At 40.5% G+C, this 21457-nt stretch overlaps 1 protein-coding gene across 3 annotated transcripts in view; it reads right to left on the bottom strand.

Annotated features, from left to right (window-relative positions):
• Positions 1–21457, bottom strand: part of PRORP (protein only RNase P catalytic subunit) — a 120188-nt gene that overhangs the window by 3254 nt on the left and 95477 nt on the right. For 2 of the 3 annotated variants that reach the window (XM_061182448.1, XM_061182450.1), the window contains exon 6: positions 1755–1903. In XM_061182448.1, coding sequence (XP_061038431.1) covers positions 1755–1903 — 149 coding nt within the window. The remainder of the gene's footprint in view (positions 1–1754; positions 1904–21457) is intronic. The other variant, XM_061182449.1, reaches the window with a different exon arrangement.

Raw genomic sequence — 21457 nt, 5'->3', positions numbered from 1 at the left:
AAGCAATAGAATGTCCCTGAATCAATCTTTACAACTGGGTTTGGAACTTCAGTGTATGCAATAAATACAAGCTCCAAACCAAACATGAGACCAATTTCCAACAGGCGTCTTGGTTATAACACTGCATTTATCCAGTTCTTCCACCTAAGAAAAATAATGATGATGGTGACAGCAACAAACATATACATCTTCCATGTACTTGGTGCTGTATGATTTGCAAGTATCTTCTCATTTAATCCCCATGAGGGTTGCATATGAAGAAAAGAAAACACAGAGAAGGGAAACGCCTTCCCAGACAGGAAGTGGCAGGGCCATGATCTAAACCTCGGTGTATTCATTCCCAAGCCTGCGCTCTTAAGGTTTACCCAGTATTGCCTAAGGTGACTGCATGAAGAGCATTATTATTGTCTTAGAGTCCTGAAGAGATGGAAGCACCCCCCTCCCATGAATAAATAAAAGGACTTAGCTAAAGAAAAATGGGATTTGGTTTGGGATCTGAAGGAGGGGTTAGCTTGCAGCTTTGTGCACTGAGTGCCATTTGACCTTTTTTTTGGGGGGAGGAGGGGAACGCGCTGTGCAGCGTGCAGGATTCTTAGTTCCCCGACCAGGGATTGAACCTGGGCCACGGCAGTGAGTGCCAAGTCCTAACCACTGGACTGCCAGGGAATTCCCCCATTTGACCTTTTTAAGAAGAAATGATTTGGGGAATACTGACAAACCTTGAAGTTATAACATTCAACCTAATGAAACCTAGACTTGGGGCTGAGGTGCACTCATTATCCGTGCAAAGCCGGAAATAAACCTTTGTCGGCATAAACAGTATGAAAACCTAAATGCATGCTAAAAGTTAATACGTGCTGTTGTGGATCTGTGCTCCTCCTGATTAGCTGCTTTCTTCATACTCTATGGACACTGTATATTTTGTCGCTGACCATCTTTTCCATGTTCCTTTGGCTTCCTGGGAAGCTGTAGCTCATAGCAACATTCCTTTTACATTGAGAATAAAATCCAGAGCCCACGAGGAACTCTGCAATGTGGTCCCTGCCTTTTCTTGGACCTCAGAACTGACTACCTTCCCTGCTGCTGCCCCAGCCCATCCACACTGGCCTGCCAGCTTTCCTCATTCCTGCCTCAGGCCCTTTTGAACACTTGCTGTTCCCTCTGCCTGGTAGCTTCTTCCCACCACCCTTCCCCCTTTCTCAAATGACTCACTCGTTCCCTTCAGATCTGCCCCCTCCCAAAGCCTTTTTCCACTCCCCTCTGACCTATCCCCGACCTAGTCCCCTTCCAGCTCCTTACTCTGCTTCATTGTCTTCACAGCTTTGATCACTGCCTGGAATTACATTACCTGTTTATTTGTTTACCTGTTTACTGTTAAGTCACAAGAGGGCAGGGACTTGGTCTTGTTCACTGCTGTTTCTCCAAGAACACAGAAGGTGCTCATATTTGTAAAATATTTGTTAAATGATCTATTTAGGAATTTATGGCATGCATTCTGTGTACTAATCTGTGTACTAATCTCATTTTGGGCTTTAACTCATTTCTCCTTTAACCTGATTTCCTCATCTATTTAAGTTTATCCTGCTGTAAAAACTATATTTTTGTAAGCTGTCTCAAATCTTTTTTTTTTGGAATGAGGCTGAGTATGCATACATACATACATACACACACATGTACTTTTAAAAATGGCAAAAAATAGGTTAACAAGCAGATGACTGGCCTAGTGTAATTCACTTAATAACTTCAATACCTACATGTTGTCAGCAAAAAAAAAGCTGGCTAGCTTTTGCACCTTTTCCATATCATCCTTCCTCCACCGGGAATTCTGCTTTAACATATGCTTCCGGCCCAGGACCAGCACTTGAAGATTCTGCTTGGCTAGTTGAGAGACCACATCCAAGAGCTAAAAAACACAAAGCCAGTCCCCAAGAGGGTCAAGGGAAGAATCTCAAGTAAGGGGAGTGATTCTTGCAGATGGTAATCTCAATGGTCAAATAGTCTTTTCCGGTAAGAGGTGAGAAAACATTCCTTAAAATAACAGTCCATCTTTGCAAAAAATGCTCCCTTGTCACAAATTAATGTCTAACACCTGCCCACCGGCCAGGCTACACTGGATAGCTGGGGAGGTTTCTAAGCACAGACTGCGTTCCCTAGAGCCCATGGGGATAGAGGTAGGGGGGCTAAGAAGGGTGGCGTTTGGTTCCTACACACTCCCGACCGCGTTTCAACCCAAACAGCTCAGCTTTTGTATACACTGTTTATATACTGGTATTCTGCATAGGCTTCTATTTGAGTAAAGGGTTCTACTTCTTTTTTTTTAAAGTTTGTAAATGGCCAGAATACTGACTTTTCAGTCAACTTTTCCATGTCATGACTGCTGAGACGGCTACCTTTCACTGAAATCTCTTTTTCCTCCCAAAGGTCTGTCAATTTCCATTCTCTAGCTTATTTTCCACTCAGTGAATCTACTCCCCATTCTCTCCGCTTTCCACATGTCTTGTGCGCACATGAACTCCTCTCAAAAGTTTAGACTGGGATTTTAGTAAATCTAGTATTTTGGTGAGCTTGCTTACATTCACTCTTTCAGAAGGAAAAGTCCATAGATTACTTTTATGTACAACCTATTAAACTAAGCTATTAGTGGATATTACTAAGTATAATATGTAAAAGCTAATGAAAAACTATAAGTTATATAATAGTGCATCGGAAGTATAAAAGTTCTGTAATTTATAAAAACTGCTGGGCTGGGACTTCCCTGGTGGTGCAGTGGATAAGAATCTGCCTGCCAGTGCAGGGGACACTCGTTCGATCCCTGGCCCGGGAAGATCCCACATGCTGCGGAGCAACGAAGCCCATGCGCCACAACTACTGAGCCCACGCACTGCAACTACTGAAGCCCGTGCACCCTAGAGCCCATGCTCTGCAACAAGAGAAGCCACCGCAATGAGAAGCCCGCACACCACAACGAAGAGTAGCCCCTACGCGCCACAACTAGAGAAAGCCCATGTGCAGCAACGAAGACCCAAGGCAGACAAAAGGAAATAAAATTTTTTTTTAAATTTTAATTAAAAAAAAAAAAACAACTGCTGGGCCTACAAAAATCACAAGTTCAAAGTCACTGAAGAAATCCTTAATTTTCTTGGGTCTTGGTTAGAAAAGGCATTTTCTTTAGTCTAGCTTCCCCTTACTCATAAATTTCTTCCCATGTAGACTTTCAGGATATTATTTAAAATTCTCTAATCAATAAAATTTCATTTATTTATTTGGTCAGTTGTCAAATATTGCTTGAGTACCTGTTATGTCTAATACACATGCAGACTCTCTGTTAGTCTAATAATGAATTAATAAGGGCTGAATTTTTTAATTACTGTTTAATGCTTTGGATTTATGTATTTTTTTGGCCCATCCAACTCCATTACTAATCTTATTATTTTAGGAAACAGTAGTGAGTTTTATTATCACGAATTCTTAGTTCTAGAATTAAAGGACAGAATAGACACAAGTTGGCCACTGAATGTGAGCTGATACTCAAGCAGAGAAGTGTATCAAGACCAGTGTGAGGACTCTGACCCAAAGCTTTACGACCAGTAAAATAAAATTCTTCCCTTCAAAGCTATGAATAATGGCTTCTGTGTTCATTCAACAGTTATTTCCCAGGCCTCTCTATGTATAAGGCACATGGTAGGTATCACAGCTTACAAAATTTTGAAAGACATGGCCCCTGCCTTTAGTGAGGGAGTGCCTAATAATTTTCTTACCCAACTATCAAGCCTGGGAAGATGTATATGCTGGCTTTACATACACTGGATGGTTAATAAACATTTTCTGATTAGCTGAAGAATATGCCTACCTCTGTTTTTTTTTGTTTTTTTTTTTTAAAGATTTATTTATTGATTGATTGATTGCTATGTTGGGTCTTCGTTTCTGTGCTAGGGCTTTCTGTAGTTGCGGCAAGCGGGGGCCACTCTTCATCGCGGTGCGCAGGCCTCTCACTATTGTGGCCTCTCTTTTTGCAGAGCACAGGCTCCAGACGCGCAGGCTCAGTAGTTGTGGCTCACGGGCTTAGTTGCTCCGCGGCATGTGGGATCTTCCCAGACCAGGACGCGAACCCGTGTCCCCTGCATTAGCAGGCAGATTCTCAACCACTGCGCCACCAGGGAAGCCCCCTACCTCTGTTTTTAATCTATCATAAAAGTAGGTCATTATTGAAAACTTGAAAAATATAGACAAGAAGGTGAAAGAAGAAATCACTCATACCTCACTACCCAAAGACTGCTAACATGTTTTTGCCAGTCTATTTATTCTATGCATTTTAACATAATCTTATAAGCCACTATTTTAAAAGTTGGGCTAGTAATTAAAAATAAACATCTTCACTAAAAAAGTTTGGTTCATGGATTCAAACACCCCAAAAGACATTGAGAGTGCATCTCCTTCAAAGTGCATTTATAACATTCCTTTATTAAAGCTATGCTGAGATTACAGATTATTTTCAATGAGCCCAGATACAAAATGACAACTGGATTCATTAAGAGGAATGACGATTGCTTTCTAAAAATTCCTATATGAATTCCCACAAAGTTGTAAAGATACAAAAAAAAAAACAAACAAAACCAATTTTTGATACTGATTCCATGCATTTGAGAAGACATGGCTTAAAGAAAAACACAATTGGGTCTTCACATCTATACCTTGGTTTAGATAAATAGCCTTGAGTTTACTAATATTAAGTTAAAGGTAGGGGCCCAAGGAAGAGCAGAAAAGGCTTAGCCTGAACTACTCTGAGGCACCATCTTGTGGCTGAGAGGTCTCTACTAGTAGCAGCTCTCTGAAAATGATGCAAACAAGGGAGAATAAAGACACAGGAAAGAAAGATGAGTGTACGGAATAGAAGCACTTGCCTGAAATTCTGTAGACAATCTAGCTATGAGCCTACTTCCTCTGGGGTAAATTCCAAGGCTGGATCCAGTGGGCTGGGTCAGAGTCATAGGTATACTCAGAATAGTAAAGAAAAAGTAAATTCACCTTAATTCTATGTTAGATCAAAAATAAAATGGGGAGAAATTTCCACTTCTGGGAAGATGGAGTGGATGTACTTTTCCCTATTTCTTCCACCATATACAACTAAAAACCCCAGATGTTATATATAAAACAAACATAAGACTTTGAAAAGTAGAGACAAAAAGGCAGACTGGCTAGGGACCTTGGGACATGAGGAATGACATGTTGGTGATTGCTTGGATTTTCTTTTTGCCTCATATATCCTATACTTGGAGATCAAGAAGCCAGCAACCTGGAAATGCCAATGGATGCAGCCAAAAAACGACCAACAAAGGCCAGTTCTCACTAGCCAAAGGACCAGAAAAGACGCAGTCTAGCAACACAGAAAACCTGCTGAAGTGATAACACCAGGAGACTGTGATGTTATGTGTGTGTGTGTGTGTGTGTGTGTGTGTATACACATGTAATACCTAGAGCAACCGTTAAAAATGCTATACAAAGAGTATACTCAAAAACAGTATGATTAAAAAACAAAACAAAATACCCACTATAGACACATAAAAATGGAATTCTAAAAAAAGTTAAAGTAGCCCACAGGAAGGCAGGAAAAACAAAACAGAAACAGAAAACAGAGATGATAGAAAACAAAAAATAAAATGGCAGGCATAAGCCCTAACATATCAATAATAACATAAAATATAAAGGGTTTTAATACATCAATTAAAAGACAGAGCACATACCAGTATTTTATTCCTTTTTAAGCCTGAATAGTATTCCATTGTGTGTATATACAACATTTTGTTTATCTATTCATGTCGATGGATATTTGGGTTGTTTCCAAAACCTTCCTTCCTGAACTTATCCTGTAATGAATATTCCTATATACGAGGCATATTGATTATAGCTATCTTGCTGGAAGAACTGGCATAGAACTTCTAATGTCTGTAGACATCAGATCCCAAAGACTTTAGAGTTTTGAAGATCTACAGTCCACACAACTCAGGAAATGTCAGAGACTGCAGAGGGGGAGGTAAAAAGTTAAGAATAGGGAGAGGAAGTTACACTTGCTCTTTAGGATTACTCAGAAAAGCTCTTGCTCTCATTGCCCTCTCCCACCTCTCGGGCAGCTTTTCTATTTCCTGAGCATCCCTATGCACTTATTTCTACCACATGTAGCTCTGCCAATTGTATTTTTACCCTAAGCTCAGGAACTACCTTTCAGCAGTTTTATGCCAAAAGTAAGTCACTTATGAGTAATGTCACTTATGAATCAAAAAAAAAAAAAAACCCTCTTATGTATTCCTACCAGAGACAAATCAAATTAGAATAGAAGCCAAGCCAGAAAATGTTTGCACCAAATATTAAGCCGCAACTTGTTTTTACTCTTCTGGTTTTTGGAGAATCATCCTTTAGACATCTTAAGGAGCAATGTGGGAGGGGAGGCGGGTGAGATCTGATTCCAGCTTAACCTTGAGATACTGAGTACCCAGAGTTCTGGAATCAATTTGGAATTTTAAATATTCTCTAGAATCAGCTGTACTGTGCATTTTGCTCTACTGTGTGGCTCAGATTCCAGACCCCTTAGGCAAGTCCAGAACTGTCCTCACCATCTCTGGGTTCTCCAGGTTGAGAACATCCCAGAGTGGATCTTTTTTTTTTTCCCTTTAGCATTTATTTATTTATTTATTTGCTTGCACCGGGTCTTAGTTGCGGCACACGGGCTCCTTAGTTGTGGCATGCAAACTCTTAGTTGTGTCATGCATGTGGGATCTAGTTCCTTGACCAGGGATCAAACCCGGGGCCCCTGCATTGGGAGAATGGAGTCTTAACCACTGCACCACCACGGAAGTCCCCCAGAGTGGATCTTGGCTTCTCTCATCAGGACTGCCCTGAACTCAAGGAAACTCTTCCACATCTCTCTCATTTAAACCTAATCCCTGTTCAGAGTCTCAAGGAGAGGATTGCCTTTTCTAGGATATCGACCATTCTGTACACATGGATATTTGTCACATACTCCTCTATCCTTCCTATGAAGGCCCAGTTTGGTCTTGGATGAACCCTGAAGACGATAAGTCAGACACAAAAGGACGAATATTGTATGATTTCATTTATACGAGTTACCTAGAGTAGTCAAATTCACAGACACAGAAAATAGAATGGTGGTTGCCAGGGGCCAGAGAAGGGGGAATAAGGAGTTATTGTTTAATGGGTACAGAGTTTCAGTCTGGGAAGATGAAGAAGTTCTGGAGATGGATGACGGGGATTGTTGCACAACAACGTAAAGTACTTAATGCCACTGAATCGTACACTTGAAAATGGTTAAAATGATACATTGTACGTTACGTATATTTTACCACAATAAAAAGCTTTATTACAGAAAATTTTAAATATAAATAAAAATAAGCAGAATAGCATGATGTGCCCATCACCCCGTTTCAATAATGATCAGGTCACGGCCAATCCAATTTCATCTATATCCGCACCTACTTCTGCCTCGGATTATTCTGACACAAATCCTAGACATCATATCATTTCAACTGTGAATATGTCAGAATGTATTTCTAAATATAAGGACTCAAAAAAAAAAGCATAATACCATTATCACATCTAAAAAAATTAACAATAATTCCTTAATATCAAATATACAATCAGTATTTATATTTCTCTAGGTTACATACTTTTTAAAAAATCAGCATCTAAAAGAACTCCATACATCATGATTCCTTGATTGCAGTTAAAGAAATGCGGAGGCTAGTCTGATGGAAGTTCCCACATTTAGATTTTGCTAACAGCATCCCTGTGGTGTCATGTAACATATTCTCTAGTCTTTCTATGTTTCCTATAAATTGGTAGTTAGACCTAGAGACTTGATCAGATTCAAGGGGTTTTTTGGTACGTATGAGTGTGTGTGTGCATGTGTACATTTAAAATTGTGGCCCTGATAAAGTGAAAAGGTCAGTTCATTCATCAAAAATGAACGACAACTTCTCTGCCAGTCACTAGGCAGAGGGTACTGGGGATGCAGATACCGATATAAAGACACATTTATCCCTAGCCTCCAGGAAGTTGCAGTCAAATGATTGTAATGTGATGTAAAAAGTGCTAAGGAGGAGGACAAAGAATGGGCACTTAAATCAGACTGAGGGTAGGGACGGTGGTCAGGGAAGTCGCCACAAAGTAAGCAACGGCTGAGCTGCGTTTTCAGATGAATTAATCCGGGCAAGGAATGGGAGTTTCCAAGGACAAGAAGCAGCATGTTGAAGGTGGGGGCTCTTTATTAGTGCGCTGAATTCAGGGAACCGCCGAGGTGTGGGAGGATGACACAGGGAGTGTGAGATATAAGGCTGGAAATGACTGTAGGGGTCAGATCACAGGGGTCCTTGTAAACCATGATAAGGAATCTTTTACCACCTGAAAGCAGTGGAGAAAAACAAAGGATTTAAACAGGAGCGTGACATGACTACACATTTAGAGAGGTTAAAATTGTGGATTGCAAGAAGGCTGGACTAGAATAGGGAGATCAAGTAAGGGGGCTTCTGCAGTAATTCAGCTAACAGATAATGAGAACTGAGGTGCTGGCAGTAAGGATGGAGAGAAGAGAGCCCTCTGTGAGTAAAGCAGAACTGATCAGACTTAGTCATTGACTGAATGTAGGAAACAGGGAGAGGAATAAACCAAAGAAGAGTTGGACAACTGGATGGATGATGGCAGCAAGACAGGGTCTATGAGAGGCGGAGCTCGTGATATCCCCAGGCGGGAGATGGCTAATGGGCAGCCAGTTAGGTGACTCATTTAGGAGAGGGATTTGAGATAAAATAAAGATTTGGAGACATCAGGAAACACATATTGGCAGGAGCCATCAGCGAGTGGAAGAGGTCTAACAGACTCAGAAGAAAAGGAGCAGAGGATGAAAACTGAGGAATACTATTACTGAAAAGATGGAGTTATAAGAAAAGCTATTAATGGAAGCTGAGGAATGGCCAGAGAGATAGAAGAAAAACCAGGAGACAGTGACCAGTCTCTTCCTGACCAGTCTCTCAGAAAGACTATAAGGAGCATTTCAAGAAGGAAGGAGAGACTAGGCATCAGCGCTACAGAAACACCAAAACATGGCCTGCACCCCAGAGGCGGCATTTTGATGATGCCATGGGGGGCAGGAGGGTGAATTCGCTTGGTTTCCTAAACTCTATATATAAAGCTGCAGTCTGCTTTGTCCAGAGAGACTGTCTTACAAGCACGGCTCTTTTTTGCTTACCAAAAATCACGATCAATTATGCTTTTCATTTCAGATACTGAGTGGTGTGGCCTCTTTAGAACCTCCAACCTTCCAGAAGCTTCACTGAGCAAGGAGGAGGTTTTGGTTTTGTTGTTTTAAGATGGAAGAGACTTGAGAATGTTTATATTCTGGTCAGAAAAAGTCAATAGCAAGGTAGAGGCTGAAGATACAGGCATAGAAGGGATAATTGCGAGAACAAGGTTCTGAGAAAGGGGGAGATCTAGAGAACAGGCGATGAGAATACCTCTTGCACCGAGGTGAGTTTGAGCACAGGCTCGTTGGTTTGATTGCGTGGTTGGTGCATGTGTGTGCGGTGAATACGTCAACACGTGAGGTCATTCCTCCTGATAGCTTCCATTTTCTGTGTGCCACATGTGAGTCAGTGGCCCAGGGAGGCGGGAGGCGGTGGTAGAGGAGGCTTGAGGGCTGCCTGTGGCGCAGATGAGATGCAGCTGGCGTGAGACTGGGAGTGGGAGCCGAGCGGACCGCAGATGTAAAAGCGCAAAGGCCCAGGCGAGGCTGGAGGTGGCAGCAGCGGGGACAATGGGGAGATTTACAGCCCTCTGCATCCTGGCTGCAGTGTGGGATAATGATCGGGATAACAATTGATCGGTTGCCCCTTGCTCCACATAAACACTTGGTCAAAAGGCATTTCCAGGTGGAACCATAATGGAAACAGCAGTCATCTAATATCACTCTCCCTATCTATTTACTATTAAAGATACCAGTCCCAATTGATATTTACATAGTATAAGATCTGTGGTTTGGGGTTCTGGCCTGAGTCAGGAATTCCAAATTCCTATCTCATTTATTTGTTCAGATCTCTTTAATTCTAAAATGTGAATAAGGTGCCCCCCACCCTCCTTAACAGCGTTGTCATTTATCAAGTCATCATCAACAAACATGTAAAATGTCATCACTCGCAATTTCTATAATGAAAAGATTTTTGGAGAAATGATCTCCAAACCACCTGGCTTTCAGGGCAGGCTCTCTCTGACAATGTCTCTTCCTTTTAATGACTTCAGGAAACACCTAAGGGTCTATTTGATAAGGTGGTCCCGGGGGCTGCATTTTAGTGCTGAAGTCTGTTTCCTTCCTCAGCTACCTCTCTCTCCACCTTCTGTCCAACCTCCCTGCCCCCCTTTAATGAATCAGTGAGGGAACTGTGAGAAGCTCTACTTATCTTAGCCTTAGGAGCAGCCCCCCAATTCTCTTCTGCTGTTAGAGCCCAGCACTCCGTGGACACTGCACCCAGTGTCATTCCCTGGCAGCTTCTGATGCTGCTATTCGATGTGTGAAATGAATGAGTGTCAGTTGCTCTCAGGAACCAAGGAAAGTTTGAAGATTCTTGCACTCAGCCCTGGATAGTTTTCTTTAAAGGATCTGATATAGAACGGGAGCTTGATTAAAGTAGAAATTATTCTACCTGGAAACAGTTAGAAGCTGTTATAGGTGCAAATTGCAACCAGGTAGCATGTTTGAGGAGCAAGGCCTCATGCACTCAATGGGTCTAAGCTTTTGGAGGCCTCACTTTTCTCAGATAAAACCATGCAAGTGCTCACACCAAGGAGGACATGAGGTGATTTCATCTTTGACCTACCCCCTCTTTACACACACACACACACACACACACACACACACCTGTAGTTTAGCACCTGAGCTGGGGAAGGAAAGCAGATTAATTTTAAACAGAATGTTGACATTAAAGAGACTATTTTGAGTTATTTATAAGTGGAGAAACTTAAAATTCCATAAAAAATCAAAGAGAAATTCTTAAAACAACCACAAATAGCCTGCATATTGTTCCAACATGAAAAGATACCGATTACACACCAGTTACACACTGGTCGTTTGGAATCCTAAAGCCAGGAAACACATGTCCACTTTTTATGCTATTGCTTCACTAAAGACAACCTCATGGCAACATGGGGCGTGACCTAGGATGGATGGTCCGTGGGGGTTTCCTATTTGAGTCTGGGTGTCTTTCAGGATATGATGGTGTTAAGTCAAAGGCAGACAAGAGAAAGTAAGAAAAGAAAATAAAGACTCTTTGGATCATTTTCTTTCATGCATTAATTAATTTTGACAATTGTTTCCTACAAACTAAGACAAAATGAAACCACTTCAGGGCACAATGATTGATGAACTCTATGGAGGCAGTGTTGTCAAACTCAGAAGACCACAAACACAGTGTTTGTAACTGATGCACTGTGCATTCCACAAAGTTTACAGCAGAAGAAACAAGGGAAGTCATAACTTATACCAGAACAATGGAGTTTTCTACTTGTTTCTATGTTCCTACAGTCTGCAGGTAAGCTAATATCCAGTTTCATTCTCTTGTCTTTGTTCCTTCCACTTTTCTCTTCAACTATGTTTTGGAAAGAGAATCCCTGTCTTAGAAATAGTCCTTGAGTGAATGCTAAATTCACCATTTTTCTGTGTACCTCTGGAAATGCCACCGAGGAGGAGAGTGCAGGAAACTCACCAAGGTGTGGCTCAAGGCTCTCACCATGTTTTCATCTGCCAGCTACTCACTGGTAGTTCTACGTTTGAGAGTTACTGCTGCTTGCCAGAGAGAGTGGAAGGGAGAAATATCACTCTTTACTTAAAGAAGGTCAATGATATTTCTTTGCTGAACTGTTCAAGCGCTGTATACCATGTAAGATCCAGATGAGCATTTAATGAGGATAGGAGTATTGGAAGAAGGTGAGAAAAGGAAGTGTTTTAGAGAAGCAGCAGAAGCTGTGGTGAGGAGAGAGGGAAGCTTTCACTGGGTGGTATTCAAGGAGTGGAAATTTCATAAGCCTGGTGGCATAGTTCCAGAGAAGAGAGGCTGACACTGAGCTGGAGTCCTGCTCCCACCTCTGGGACCATGTGCTTTAAGCACAGATTTAAAACTCTGATGACTGACTGAATCTATAAAGCTCTTTGAATCTCTTGAAAGAAAGTATATACACAAAATACTACTATTTTATTATGATGTCATAAATGATCCCACTGGTTTATATGAGACTCACCGTGTCCTATATCCTGCTTTCGTTAGTCATTGATATTTTAGGGAGATTTCAATGATCTCATGTTGTCTTTAGTCAATGAAACAATTCTACTGAGGAAGAGAAAAGCCCTTCCTGCCTTGGGAACATCCTGTCAAGTGTGGGATGTGTTTCCTGCCTGCCATGTCTTCTCCGATGCCATTAGTGCCCACACAGTTATCCAGCCTTTTAGAAAATGATTAAACATTTTCTAAATGTTTAGAACATTTAGCTGGATGGATTTCCCCAGCGAGCTGAGAGTCAGAGCTGTCTAGAAGACAGCAGATTTGGCTCCTGACTCATAGTGTGACTTTTCTCCAAACATTTACATGCATTCTTTGGCCTTTTTAGTTTTTCTGTAAAATATCTGTGTTTCCTTGATCATTGTGAGGCAGGAAAGGATAGCATTTTGAAGACTGAAAACTAATTTCAGGAAGATTAAATTAACTTATTCTGATGCATACTAATTTCCACTTGTAAAAGTTAATTAAAAACTTCTCCTAGGGTTCTAGATCCCGTCCATGTACAGGGAATAATTTGCTCACACTGGGCAAGTATGTAAACACTTTCAGGCTCATAAGCCACCATTTAATGACTAAAAGAGAAAGAATATGATAAGTAGGGCTCTGGAGGACTGAAATTTTGTGTAGCTTCTCCATGGCTGCACTGCTTCACACAGCTTTTGTCTTGGTACAGAGCCATACACAATTGTATGTTATGGCAATTTGCTTTGTTTTCTGGAACAACCCTGTCAGTTCAAAACATATAAAACACTTAGGTATATAAAAGATACCTTGGACATCTCCAGTTAATGTTCCAAGCTGTCTATCTGTACAGGAGAAGGGTTTACACAGTAAACGAAACTAATAGAGACATAAAAGAGACTTTTCCAATTTATATCTACTATTTAATAGCATAGTGATTAAGTAATAAAATAGTAATAGTAATTAAGAGCACAAGCTTTAGCGTCCAGCTGCCTGGGTTCAAATCTGGTTCTACGGGGTCAGAGCTGTGTGACCTCTGTTACATTTCCTCTTGAGCCTCTGTTTCAACATTGGTAAAATGGAGATACAAATTGGCTTATTATGAAGATTAATTTCGATGCATGTAGATACAAAGCACATGGAAAAGTATTCAATAAATATTAGCTATTATTAGACAGTACAGTCTGGATTAGTAAATTTAGACCACCCAAGCCCTACTGATCCCCCCAAACATCCCCCCCCCCAAAAAAACAACACAAAAGGAAAAAGAAAGGAAAGAGAATAAAATTTAAAAAGAGAAAGAAAAGAGAGATTCTTTTGGTATTATCACAGACTTGGGTGATTTTTGTGTTAATCTCTCAACGTGTTAAGAGTAGAACATAAACTTTCAGGTTTAGAAAGCAAAAAGAACATGTGCATCTAACCTTAATCCCACTTGAAACTCCCAATAAAACTATAATACAGAATCTTTCTAAAATGACAAACCCACAGAAACGTGGAGAATAAGAGGGGATACACCATCAGTAAAATCTGGAAGCTGGAAAGCAGACGGACAAGTGGTAACCGACCTTGCAGATCCAACGGAGTCAAATTTGAAGATGGGTCAGCTAAGATCCAACCAAACCTCTCAAGACTCCAGAACTAGAAGCAAAGGGGTGAGGCTAAATGGGGGTGTGTGGTTAACTAAGGAGAATCGGTAAAAGCGGCTGAAGAAAATTTAGATTCCTAGATTTGTGTGCCCCCGCCCCCATCCATATTGCCCCTGCTGGGGTGGGGGAGGGAAGTCTGAAGATTCATTACGTGGATGTGGTAAGTCAGAGGAAATCTAGCCTGGCATACCAAGCACATGTGACAGTGTGATCACCATACTGAAAGTAGAGATTAAGTGAATGCATGCATATTGAAAGCAAAATGCAGAGAAACTCAGATTTTCCCCCCCTAATTGGCTCTCAGAACGCTGGCAGGAAGGCCTTTACCCTGCAGTCAAAGGACTGAAAACTCTCCTTTGGGGAATATGACCAGTGAAAAAGGAAAAAAAACCCTAAAGCTTCTGATTATTGGGAATTCCCCAACAAATGACCCACCCAGTTCACCCGGCTGGTGAAGTCAACCGCAAGCCCCACCTACACAGTCAGAGCTTCCAATCAGCTCTTTAGATCATCTTTAACCATAAGAAGACAGCAAAGAATTATCAGACAGCTGTGGAGAGACTGCAAAATGTAAGACTCTAAAAGAACTAAAGAAAACAAAAATCTGAAAAAGCAAAGACTATAAAAGGAGAAGGCAAAACCCCCACAAAAACCTCTCATAAAAATCGTATGAGGGAGACCTTCAAGATGGCGGAGGAGTAAGACGTGGAGATCGCCTTCCTCCCCACAAATGCATCAGAAATACATCTACATGTGGAACAACTCCTACAGAACACCTACTGAACACGGGCAGAAGACCTCAGACTTCCCAAAAGGGTCTTGGTGCTCCGGCTGCGTGTCAGGCCTCTGCCTCTGAGAAGGGAGAGCCGAGTGCAGGACACTGGTCCACCAGAGACCTCCCAGCTCCACATAATATGAAACAGTGAAAGCCCTCCCAGAGATCTCCATCTCAACGCTAGGACTCAGCTCCACTCAACGACGGGCAAGCTCCAGAGCTGGACACTCTATGCCAAACAACTAGCAAGACAGGAACACAACTGCACCCATTAGCAGAGAGGCTGCCTAAAATCATAATAAGGTCACAGACACCCCAAAACACACCACCGGATGCGGTCCTGCCCAACAGAAAGACAAGATCCAGCCTCATCCACCAGAACACAGGCACTAGTCCCCTCCACCAGGAAGCCTACACAACCCACTGAACCAACCTTAGCCACTGGGAGCAGACACCAAAAACAACAGGAATTACAAACCTGCAGACTGCGAAAAGGAGACCCCAAACACAGTAACTGAGGCAAAATGAGAAGACAGAGAAACACGCAGCAGATGAAGGAGCAAGGTAAAAACCCACCAGACCAAACAAATGAAGATGAAATAGGCAGTCTGCCTGAAAAAGAATTCAGAGTAATGATAGTAAAGATGATCCAAAATCTTGGAAACAGAATGGAGAAAATACAAGAACCTAGAAGAACTAAAGAGCAAACAAACAGTGATAAACAACACAATAAATGAAATTAAAAATTCTCTAGAAGGAATCAATAGCAGAATAACTGAGCCAGAGGAACGGATAAGTGACCTGGAAGATAAAATAGTGGAAATAATTACCATAGAGCAGAACAAAGAAAAAAGAATGAAAAGAATTGAGGACAGTCTCAGAGACCCCTGGGACAACATTACACGCACCAACATTCGAATTATAGGGGTCCCAGAGGAAGAGAAAAAGGAAAGGACTGAGAAAATATTTGAAGAGATTATAGTTGAAAACTTCCCTAATATGGGAAAGGAAACAGTCAATCAAGTCCAGGAAGTGCAGAGAGTCCCATACAGGATAAATCCAAGGAGAAACATGCCAAGACACATATTAATCAAACTATCAAAAATCAAATACAAAGAAAAAATATTAAAAGCAGCAAGGGAAAAACAACAAATAACATACAAGGGAATCCTCATAAGGTTAACAGCTGATCTTTCAGCAGAGACTCTGCAAGCCAGAAGGGAGTAGCAGGACATATTTAAAGTAATGAAGGGGAAAAACCTACAACCAAGATAACCCTACCCAGCAAGGATCTCATTCAGATTTGATGGAGAAATTAAAACCTTTACAGACAAGCAAAAGCTAAGAGAATTCAGCACCACCAAAGCAGCTTTACAACAAATGCTAAAGGAACTTCTCTAGGCAGGAAACACAAGAGAAGGAAATAGACCTACAATAACAAACCCAAAACAATTAAGAAAATGGTAATAGGAACATACATATTGATAACTACCTTAAATGTAAATGGATTAAATGCTCCAACCAAAAGACACAGACTGGCTGAATGGATACAAAAACAAGACCCGTATATATGCTGTCTACAAGAGACCCATTTCAGACCTAGGGACACATACAGACTGAAAGTGAGGAGATGGAAAAAGATATTCCATGCAAATGGAAATCAAAAGAAAGCTGGAGTAGCAATTCTCATACCATGCAAAATAGACTTTAAAATAAAGACTATTACAACAGACAAAGAAGGACACTATATAATGATCAAGGGATCAATCCAAGAAGAAGATATAACAATTGTAAATATTTATGCACCCAACATAGGAGTACCTCAATACATAAGGCAAATACTAACAGCCATAAAAGGGGAAATCGACAGTAACACAATCATAGTAGGGGACTTTAATACCCCACTTTCACCAATGGACAGATCATCCAAAATGAAAATAAATAAGGAAACACAAGCTTTAAATGATACATTAAACAATATGCACTTAATTGATATTTGCAGGACATTCCATCAAAAAACAACAGAATACACTTTCTTCTCAAGTGCTCATGGAACATTCTCCAGGATAGATCATATCTTGGGTCACAAATCAAGCCTTGGTAAATTTAAGAAAATTGAAATCATATCAAGTATCTTTTCCGACCACAACTCTATGAGACTAGATATCAATTACAGGAAAAAATCTGTAAAAAATACAAACACATGGAGCTAAACAATACACTATTAAAAAACCAAGAGATCACTGAAGAAATCAAAGAGGAAATCAAAACATACCTAGAAACAAGTGACAATGAAAACGTGACGATCCAAAAACTATGGGATGCAGCAAAAGCAGTTCTAAGAAGGAAGTTTATAGCAATAAAATCCTACCTCAAGAAACAAGAAACATCTTAAATAAACAACCTAACCTTACACCTAAAGCAATTACAGAAAGAAGAACAAAAAAAACCCAAAGTTAGCACAGAAGGAAAGAAATCATAAAGAGCAGATCAGAAATAAATAAATGAAAAAGAAATGAAAGAAACAATAGCAAAGATCAATAAAACTAAAAGCTGGTCTTTGACAAGATAAACAAAATTGATAAACCATTAGCCAGACTCATCAAGAAAAAAAGGGAGAAGACTCAAATCAATAGAATTAGAAATGAAAAAGGAGAATAATAAATGACACTGCAGAAATACAAAGGATCATGAGGGATTACTACAAGCAACTATATGCCGATAAAATGGACAACCTGGAAGAAATGGACAAATTCTTAGGAAAGCGCAACCTTCCGAGACTGAACCAGGAAGAAACAGAAAATATAAAAAAAAAAAGTCTGTTTCTGAATACAATATGTTATCTCATAGGATTTTTTTTTAAATATCTTTATTGGAGTATAATTGCTTTACAATGGTGTGTTAGTTCCTGCTTTATAACAAAGTGAATCAGCTATACATATACATATATCCCCGTATCTCCTCCCTCTTGTGTGTCCCTCCCACCCTCCCTATCCCACCCCTCTAGGTGGTCACAAAGCACCGAGCTGATCTCCCTGTGCTATGTGGCTGCTACTCATTAGCTATCTTTTTTTTTTTAATTTTATTTTATTATTTTTAAAAATTAATTAATTTATTTATTTTTGGCTGTGTTGGGTCTTCGTTTCTGTGCGAGGGCTTTCTCTAGTTGTGGCAAGCGGGGGCCACTCTTCATCGCGGTGCGCAGGCCTCTCACTGTTGCGGCCTCTCTTGTTGCGGAGCACAGGCTCCAGACGTGCAGGCTCAGTAGTTGTCGCTCACGGGCCTAGTTGCTCCGCGGCATGTGGGATCTTCCCAGACCAGGGCTCGAACCCGTGTCCCCTGCATTAGCAGGCAGATTCTCAACCACTATGCCACCAGGGAAGCCCCTAGCTATCTATTTTACATTTGGTAGTGTATATATGTCCATGCCACTCTCTCACTTTGTTCCAGCTTACCCTTCCCCCTCCCTGTGTCCTCAAGTCCATTCTCTAGTAGGTCTGCGTCTTTATTCCCATCTTGCCCCTAGGTTCTTCATGACCTTTTTTTTTTTTTTTTTTTAGATTCCATATATATGTGTTAGCATACGGTATTTGTTTTTCTCTTTCTGACTTGCTTCTCTCTGTATGACAGACTCTAGGTCCATCCACCTCACTACAAATAGCTCAATTTCGTTTCTTTCTATGGCTGAGTCATATTCCATTGTATATATGTGCCACATCTTCTTTATCCATTCATCTGTCGATGGACACTTAGGTTGCTTCCATGTCCTGGCTATTGTAAATAGAGCTGCAATGAACACCGTGGTACATGACTCTTTTTGAATTATGGTTTTCTCAGGGTATATGTCTAGTAGTGGGATTGCTGGGTCGTATGGTAGTTCTATTTTTAGTTTTTTAAGGAACCTCCATACTGTTCTCCATAGTGGCTGTATCAGTTTACATTCCCACCAGCAGTGCAAGAGGGTTCCCTTTTCTCCACACCCTCTCCAGCACTTATTGTTTGTAGATTTTTTGGTGATGGCCATTCTGACCGGTGTGAGATGATATCTCACTGTAGTTTTGATTTGCATTTCTCTAATGATTAGTGATGTTGGGCATTCTTTCATGTGTTTGTTGGCAATCTGTATATCTTCTTTGGAGAAATGTCTGTTTAGGTCTTCGACCCATTTTTGGATTGCGTTGTTTGTTTTTTTGATATTGAGCTGCATGAGCTGCTTGTAAATTTTGGAGATTAATCCTTTGTCAGTTGCTTCGTTTGAAAATATTTTCTCCCATTCTAAGGGTTGTCTTTTCGTCTTGTTTATGGTTTCCTTTGCTGAGCAAAAGCTTTTAAGTTTCATTAGGTCCCATTTGTTTATGTTTGTTTTTATTTCCATTTCTCTAGGAGGTGGATCAAAAAGGATCTTGCTGTGATTTATGTCATAGAGTGTTCTGCCAATGTTTTCCTCTAAGAGTTTGATAGTGTCTGGCCTTACATTTAGGTCTTTAATCCATTTTGAGTTTATTTTTGTGTATGGTGTTAGGGAGTGTTCTAATTTCATTCTTTTACATGTAGCTGTCCAGTTTTCCCAGCATCACTTATTGAAGAGGCTGTCTCTTCTCCATTGTATATTCTTGCCTCCTTTATCAAAGATAAGGTGACCATATGTGCAAGGGTTTATCTCTGGGCTTTCTATCCTGTTCCATTGATGTATATTTCTGTTTTTGTGCCAGTACCATACTGTCTTGATTACTGTAGCTGTGTAGTATAGTCTGAAGTCAGGGAGGCTGATTCCTCCAGCTCCATTTTTCTTTGTCAAGATTGCTTTGGCTATTCGGGGTCTTTTGTGAGAAACAGACTTTTTTAAGAGGAAGAGAATAAAGAAAAGCCCTTGAGAATTAAAACATGACTAATATGAATTATTACTGAGGAAGTAATATCACTGAGGAAGCCTCCCAGGAAAGGAGCAAAGAGATAAAAAATAAGAAATTTAGAGGACTAGTCTGGGAGGTTTGACATCTGAGTAACAGAGAGGGAGAGAGAACAGGGAAAACAGACAGAAGGAGTCATCAATGAAATAACCAAAGAACATTTCCCCAAACAGAAAGATAGTAGTTTCTAGAATGAAATAGTCCATTGCATATCCAACTTAATGGATGGCAAACAGACAATACTAAGTTGTTCTATAAAATTTTAGAACACCAGAGACGAGATGATTCTAAAAGCTTCCAGAGGGGGGAAAAAAAAGCAGATCACACAGGAAAGATCAGGATTCAGAACGTCTTCGGACTTCAAGGGTAACTCTGGAAACATGATAGACTGTCTTTAAAATTCTGAAAGAATGTATCTCCAGGGGGCTGTCATCTAATAGTGACAATACTGCCCTTTCCTCACACAGCTGGGGTTGAGTTTTGCTACTCAGGTTTTCAAACCTAAACAACGAAAAACAAGAAAATTATTTACACCATCGTCAGGGTGGTGTTACCTGGCTGGGGTTGGGGGTGGGGTAGGGGAAAGAAGAGGTTAGGAGAAGAAAGAAAAGGTTAGTCAGTGCACTTAGGGAGCTTCCTAACCCAAGTGGTGGGTATAGGGGTGTTAGTTTTATTATTAGTCTTTACATTATACATTTACATTTAAAGTCTTCTTTATACATGATGTTTTACACACACACACACACACACACACACACACAGACTTTGTTTTATGAACCACATGAAGCTGCCAATACTCTACCATTTTTGAAGTACAAAAATAGCAACCTCATACGTTTAAACCTAACAGTTCAGGCTCAGCAATGTACCTTGTGCCCTTGAGGCAAGTTAAGAGCCTAAGTTTCCCCACAGGCAAAATGCAGAGTGGAAAAAAAAAACAAAAACCCCAGGCAATTTAAGAGTAATGAACTCTCATAACTGTATAACTCTCCTATTGTGTATGCACAATACTATAATTCCTGTCCTCTAAAAAGTTAAAACGTAAGACTCGAATGGGGAAATTCCTTTGCGTTTCCCAGAGTAAAGATCTGGCAAGTACTATATTCACATAACTACAGTTTAATGTAATAACATAACAATGAGGACTTAGGAACAGTTTTTAGAAATCCCCAAACCCTCACATTTCCCTCACTTCTGCTTTTCTTAGCAGAAATGGGGACACAGAAACTGGAAATGACAGGAAGCAATAATGGGGATGTGATGTGAGGGAGAGATTCGAGAGGAGGAATTAGATATAAAAGGAGACAAGTGTACTTGATTCTCTAATCAAGGAGGAGACATGGGTGGACCGAGTGGGTTCTTGGGAGAAGAGCTGTTTTGAGGATCTTTTTTCAGGCATATAGATTAAAAATTCACATAAATCAAAAAGTAGAATCTTCAACTTGTCTCCCTTTAGCTCTGATTTACGGGGCAATTATGATGCATCTTACATGTCTTTATATACATCATCACTTCATCCTCATAGATGTCCCATGAATTTGGTACCATTGTTACCACCCTGCTCCAAATACCCTTTTAATATGAGGTAACAGGCTCAGTAAGGTTAAGGAAGTAGCTCAAGGTTACAGGCCAGTAAATAGCAGAGCTAGGTTTCAATCTGAGGTAATTCTAATCTCAAACCCACTTTTGTAATCTGTAACCTTCTTTTACAATATAAACTCTCAATCCTAACTCCTTTCTTTTCAAAATGTTCCCTTCTTAATCCTGCTCCTTATTCTACAGCTAACTGTTACTATGATTTTTCCAGTAGCATCTACTGCCCCATCCTTC

This window comes from Eubalaena glacialis, chromosome 2 (assembly GCF_028564815.1).
Source record: "Eubalaena glacialis isolate mEubGla1 chromosome 2, mEubGla1.1.hap2.+ XY, whole genome shotgun sequence".
NCBI classification, from domain to species: domain Eukaryota; kingdom Metazoa; phylum Chordata; class Mammalia; order Artiodactyla; family Balaenidae; genus Eubalaena; species Eubalaena glacialis.
This window is presented reverse-complemented; position numbering and strand designations above follow the sequence as displayed.